The following is a 6,860-nucleotide window of genomic DNA, read 5'->3' on the forward strand; positions in this document are numbered from 1 at the left end:
GCACACTCCGGAGCGCCGCCGCTCGCCCAGCGCCCGTCACCGCCTGCCGAGGCCCTCCGCCGTGCACCCCACGCCCCGCCACCGCTCGCTGAGTTCTGCCACCTCGCGACCGACCGCCAGCGCCGCATGACACCGTCGCCTGCTGCCTAGATCCGCCGCCCGCGGAGGAAGGGGAGTCGGGAAAGGAAGTCCTCCCGCCGCCGCCGTCTGCCACGCGGGTTTCACTGGGCGGCGGTGCGAGGAGGGGGGGGGAGAGGGCGGCGGCAGCGCCTAGGGTTGGGTCGCCCCCGAGTCGCTCAGGGCGGGGGCGGCGCTAGGATGGGCCTTTCCGTAGTCCCCGAAATTCTGAATTACTTAGGAAAAATTTTGTGATGAAATGACATTGGTGGAGCGTCGATGCTATGAAAAGACTGTTGTTGGAAGTATTTGGAGCATTGATTTTGTTATTTTGCCCAGACCTCCACCAATGTTATTTCATCACATTTTTGTTTTTGCGCGTATTTCAAGAAAATTAAATATTAACTTGATCAAGGAAATGTGAGTTATACTCAATGAAAATTAAACTATACCGTTGAAAATTTCTTTTAAATGTTTATCAAACGGTATATATTTTATTATTTTGTGACATTATAGCTAATATTCATTGATCAAATTAATGAAAACAAAACTAAAACACATGAGGCACCCGAACTAAAGTGAGGAAGTTAGCCTAAATAAAAATATAAAATGAAAAGAGAAGGACAGCGCAATGTTTTTTTAGCAAAAGGAAAAGAAAATGACAACACAAAATACTAGTTTTTTTTTGGACAAAAAATACTAGTGATTAGGACTCTTGAGAGAATGCGTGGGCCAGTTCATGTAGTCCAGCCCATTATGTTTCAGAGGGGGACTCGTGCAATGGGCCGATTCGAGAGCGCAGAACGGTGACGGTCGCCTCGCCAGAGCTCGGGAGGTCGGGAGCACGCCAAAAGCGGCGGCGGCGGCGGCGGCGGCTTGGTGGCGAGTCGGCCAACGACGGAGGTTGCCGGCTATGATGGGGTCTCCGAGGTCGGGAGCGAAGAAAGCTGGTCCAGAAGGGAGACAGCGAGATTGGGAGATACTGCTCCCTCTCCGGTTGCAGACAGTAGCTACGCTTGTCGCCGCAGAGTCGCGGCGGCCGGCGGGCTCGCCATAAATGCAGGTGATTCGGAGGAGGTCGCGTTCATCCTCCAGCTGTGGCGTCCACGCGGGAAGTAACTGCTCGTCCATTGCCTCTGCTTCGTCCATTTGGACTTGGGTCACCGAATCAGTTGCTCAACAAGCAGAGCATGGATAAAGGGGGCATACAACTGCAATTTAGCATATACTACATCTTGTCTTGTTGATTTTGTTTTTTACAAGTAGGTGCACTTTTTTTGCTGACTAATCCAAGGTTTATGTTCTTTTCAGGAACAAATGGGGCTAATTTTATGGCATCATTTGCTTCTCTTCTCCAACCTAGTCTCGCTCTGCTGCGGTTTGAGTTCAGATGGCCATGCCCTTCTGGCTCTCTCCAGGCGGCTCATACTGCCTGATATCATAAGCTCGAACTGGAGTTCTTCTGATACAACTCCCTGTGGATGGAAGGGAGTTCAGTGTGAGATGAACATTGTGGTTCACCTCAATCTATCATACTCCAAAGTTTCTGGTTCAATTGGTCCTGAGGTAGGGCGTATGAAGTACCTGCGGCAACTCGATCTGTCAAGCAACAACATCTCCGGTCCGATCCCTCATGAATTGGGAAATTGTCTTCTGCTTGACCTGCTGGATCTGTCAGGGAACAGCCTTTCCGGTGGAATTCCGACATCCCTCATGAACCTAAAGAAGCTATCACAGCTCGGCTTGTACAGCAACTCCTTCAGTGGAGAGATACCCGAGGGGCTGTTCAAGAACCGGTTTCTGGAGCGGGTGTATCTCCAAGACAATAAACTCAGTGGCTCCATCCCTCCATCGGTTGGTGAAATGAAGAGTCTGAAATACTTTAGGTTGGATGGGAACATGTTGTCCGGAGCTCTGCCGGACTCAATTGGCAACTGCACCAAGTTGGAGAATCTATATCTATATGATAATAAACTGAATGGGAGTCTTCCGAGATCATTGAGCAACATCAAAGGGCTCGTGCTCTTTGAGGCCTACAACAACAGTTTTACAGGCGACATCTCTTTCAGATTCAAGAGCTGCAAGCTTGAAGTGTTTGTGCTATCTTGGAATCAGATCAGTGGGGAAATCCCGGGGTGGCTGGGAAATTGTAGCAGCTTAATCAGACTTGCATTTCTCCACAACCGTCTCTCTGGCCAGATACCAACTTCACTCGGTTTATTGAAAAAGCTATCAATCCTTATACTTACTCAGAATTCTTTGTCTGGGCTGATCCCTCCTGAGATTGGTAGCTGTCGGTCGCTGGTGTGGCTGCAGCTGGACGCAAACCAGCTTGAGGGCACCGTTCCGAAACAGCTGGCTAATCTGCGTAACTTGCAGCAGCTATTTCTGTTTGAGAATCGCCTCAGTGGGGAGTTCCCTCAGGATATTTGGGGCATCCAAGGCCTCGAATATGTCCTTCTGTACAACAACAGCTTATCTGGGGGCCTACCTCCAATGTCGGCCGAGTTGAAGCACCTTAAGTTCGTCAAACTACAGGATAATCTGTTCACTGGAGTCATACCACCAGGATTTGGGATTAACAGCCCTTTAATAGAGATCGACTTCACAAATAATAGGTTTGTTGGTGGAATCCCACCGAACATTTGTTCGGGTAAAAGATTAACAGTTTGGAATTTGGGGCATAATTTTCTCAATGGTACCATCCCGTTCACTGTTGCTAACTGCCCAAGTTTAGAGCGAGTTCGACTCCATAACAACAATCTCAGTGGGCAAGTTCCGCAATTCCGAGACTGTGCAAATCTGCGGTACATAGATTTGAGTCACAATTCCTTAAGTGGTCATATTCCTGCAAGCTTGGGCAGGTGTGCTAACATTACAGCGATAAACTGGTCTGCAAACAAGCTTGGTGGTCCAATACCACCCGAACTCGGACAATTAGTGAAGTTGGAAAGTCTTGACCTCTCCCACAACAGCCTAGAGGGGGCAATTCCTGCACAGATTTCCAGTTGCTCGAAGTTGCACTTGTTTGATTTGAGTTTCAACTCTTTGAATGGTTCTGCGCTCACAACAGTATGCAAGCTGGAGTTTATGTTAAATCTGCGGCTACAGGGGAATAGATTAAGTGGAGGCATTCCAGATTGTATCTCGCAGTTACATGGGCTAGTCGAGCTACAACTTGGCGGCAATGCTCTTGGTGGTCATCTCCCTTCATCATTAGGAATTTTGAAAAGATTGAGTACTGCACTAAACCTTAGCAGCAATGGGCTGGAGGGCAGCATTCCATCTCAATTACGCTACTTGGTGGATCTTGCCAGCTTAGATTTGTCTGGTAATAATCTCAGTGGGGATCTTGCTCCGTTAGGAAGTCTACGTGCATTGTATACATTGAATCTTTCCAATAACAGATTCAGCGGGCCAGTGCCAGAGAATCTTTTACGGTTTATGAATTCTACACCAAGCCCATTTAGTGGAAATTCAGATCTCTGTGTGTCTTGTCATGATGGTGATTCTTCTTGCAAGGGAGCTAATGTTTTGGAACCTTGTAGTTCATTGAGGAGAAGAGGAGTACATGGCCGAGTCAAGATAGCTATGATATGTCTTGGTTCAGTTTTTGTTGGTGTGTTTCTGATACTCTGTATCTTTCTGAAATACAGAGGTTCCAAGACTAAACCTGAGGGAGAGTTAAATCCATTTTTTGGGGAGTCATCTTCTAAATTAAATGAGGTTTTGGAATCAACTGAAAACTTTGATGACAAGTACATCATCGGCACAGGTGGCCAAGGAACTGTATACAAGGCAACATTGAGGTCAGGAGAAGTATATGCCGTGAAGAAGCTTGTGGGTCATGCACACAAGATTTTGCATGGAAGCATGATAAGGGAGATGAATACGCTTGGTCAAATTAGGCATAGGAACTTAGTAAAGCTAAAGGATGTTTTGTTCAGGCGTGAGTATGGGTTGATCCTCTATGAATTTATGGACAATGGTAGCCTTTATGATGTTCTCCATGGGGCTGAGCCAGCTCCAATTCTGGAGTGGAGGATACGGTATGACATAGCTCTTGGTACAGCACATGGTTTAGCTTATCTCCACAACGACTGCCACCCAGCCATTATTCACCGCGACATTAAACTGAAAAATATACTGTTGGACAAGGACATGGTGCCACATATTTCAGACTTTGGCATTGCAAAGCTTATCGACCTGTCTCCTGCTGCTTCAGAAACTACCGGAATCATTGGCACTGTTGGATATATGGCCCCAGGTATGAATGTTAAAAATATGGTGCATGCTTTTCTTGGCTTGGTCAATAAATTATTTCATATTTTTATTGCATTCTTCTGTTCGGAGCTTGCTGCGATTGATTTCATGTATGTGTTTGTTAAAAATAATGACATCAAAATCATGATATCTTTTACAGAATTTGTATCCATTCCTTGTTAACATTTAGCTTATTCAAGAGAAAAAGGGTAAGTTTGGTTGTTTTAATGCAGTCATGCATTATAGTTGCCTCATCGTTTGACAAATAGTAGAACATGTAGTACAAGAATGGGAAACAAAGGCTTGCTAAATCTGTAAATACACTGACGATGGGCATAATACGTTGCAAATACGTGCACATTGAAAATCTAATGTGCATATACAGCCACAGCTTCTTTCTGCTCATACTTTTGAACTGGAGACTGAGTGACATTGTATTACGCACATGTATATCTAATGGGCCTTATGGTTTCTGGCAGAGATGGCATTTTCAACCAGGAGTACCATTGAGTTCGATGTGTACAGCTACGGAGTGGTATTACTTGAACTGATTACCAGAAAGATGGCCCTGGATCCCTCGTTCCCTCACGATGTGGACCTAGTCAGCTGGGTATCCTCCACCCTGAATGAGGGCAATGTGATCGAGTCCGTGTGCGACCCTGCCCTAATGCGTGAGGTATGTGGCACTGCTGAACTGGAGGAAGTATGCAGTGTGCTGTCGATAGCCCTTAGATGCACCACGGAGGACGCAAGACAGAGGCCTTCCATGATGGATGTTGTGAAAGAGCTGACACGTGCTAGGCGTGATGCTGTATCGCTACCGAAGCAGGCCATATCTGGTTCCAGCAGTTCCTGTCTAAACCTGGCAACCTGATGTTTTGCTCCAGCAGTTGTAGTAAGGGGTTGTTTGGTTCAGAGGAAAAGTAGAGGAAAATTATAGGAACATGAGGATTTCTTTTGATAGCACTGTTCATTCATTTGGTTCAAAGGGAAAATGGAGGAGAATTTCCTTTGATCCCTCTTTTAAAGGAAAAATGCAGGAATTTTACAATCCAGTTGAACCTCCTTTTAGAATCTCTACACATGAAGTATTAGATATGAGTCTTTAGTGGTATAATATCATCTTAATTATACCTTTTCACTTTATTTGACTTTGATTTGACTGTGTTTAGTGAACTAAAACCACGATAAGAATTATGGAACAGAGAAAGTAGGATTTATTTGGTTTTCCTATTCTTGCGTACCAAACGCAAGTTTACATAATTCCTGAGTTTCCTAGTCCTCTGTTGTCTTCCTATATCACATTCCGGCATGTTTCCTATTTCTACGCTTTTAGAATCTTGTGAATCAAAGACGCCCCAATAAGACATAACAATCTTGGGTTCTGCTCCTCTGCAGTACGGTTGTTACTGTATGCATGCTGCAGCTCATAAATCTGTCGTCCATTCCAATCTAAAGGCTCTCCCGCCTTGTAGAGGAGCAGCAGAACTGGAGCGCAAGGTACTCAAGGAGGCCATCAGCATCATACGTCTATGAAGCTCAACGATTCGTGGCTGCAGGCTGCAGCTCCGCCAGCGCCATGCGTTTCACAATGTCACACGAAGAGGTGCCTGGACGGGGAGTGATGTCCGACGACCTTGTTTGTGTTTGGTAACCGGTTGGTTCTTCTTGTTGCATTTTCCCTGAACATCTAGAGATGGGCAACGGAAAAAAAAAATCAACCACTGAACTCTACAACAGAAATGAGACGAGCTGATCAGCAAAAAAAAAAAAAGTTGACTAGGAGCTATGGGAGAGGATGAAACTCCATCCACGTTCAAGATCATCCTAGCGGTCTTGTCCTCGTCGGCCCACGACCACTGTTGTCGCTGCGTCACCCTTCCCAGTCACAGTCCCCCTTGTCGCAAACATGCCCGTTCTTGAACAAGGTGATACGAACGACACAAAGCCGCGCATACTCCCGCGACAAATCTGACTTCAAAACCAAGCATCACGAACAAGGTAAACATGCCTCTCCGCTGCTTCAAAACCAAGCATCACGAACTCGTTCAAGCAGTTTTGCCGAAGCAAGGTCGACTGCCGAGGTATCTCATCATCAGGCTCCTCCAAGGACGGATCGATGTGGACACGAAGGGTCTCGAGGGAAGGCGTCGTCTCGAGTAGGAGACAGGGGCCATGAGACATCCCGGGACGAAGGATTCAAAATTTCTGACATTAACCGGGTTGAATTACTTCACGAGTCATATTTCTGACATCAACCGGATTAATCCTCGCACCACGATCTCCCATAGCACCACAGATGAGCTAAATGTGAGACTTCATATAAATTTTGCAATGAGCAAAGTGTGATCTCTCAAAAGACAAGTGGAGGGCCGACATAGTGAATGTTGAGGGGCAGAAGGCAGTGGTGGTGTGTAATTCCAGCTGGCTTGCTTGTAGGTAGGTGGAGGAACACTACCAGCGACCTTGATTGGAGACTC

General features: G+C 46.3%; 1 protein-coding gene across 1 annotated transcript; it reads left to right on the forward strand.

Annotated features, from left to right (window-relative positions):
* Nucleotides 1–934: 934 nt before the first annotated feature.
* On the forward strand, nucleotides 935–5,568 carry LOC119340929 (receptor-like protein kinase). Its single transcript, XM_037612826.1, has 3 exons — nucleotides 935–1,180; nucleotides 1,429–4,384; nucleotides 4,860–5,568. The coding sequence occupies exons 1-3, from the start codon at nucleotides 1,175–1,177 to the stop codon at nucleotides 5,252–5,254; spliced, it is 3,357 nt and encodes a 1,118-aa protein (XP_037468723.1). The 5' UTR covers nucleotides 935–1,174; the 3' UTR covers nucleotides 5,255–5,568.
* The last annotated feature ends 1,292 nt before the right edge of the window (nucleotides 5,569–6,860 follow it).

Source organism: Triticum dicoccoides, chromosome 7B (genome assembly GCF_002162155.2).
Source record: "Triticum dicoccoides isolate Atlit2015 ecotype Zavitan chromosome 7B, WEW_v2.0, whole genome shotgun sequence".
Taxonomy (NCBI): Eukaryota; Viridiplantae; Streptophyta; class Magnoliopsida; order Poales; family Poaceae; genus Triticum; species Triticum dicoccoides.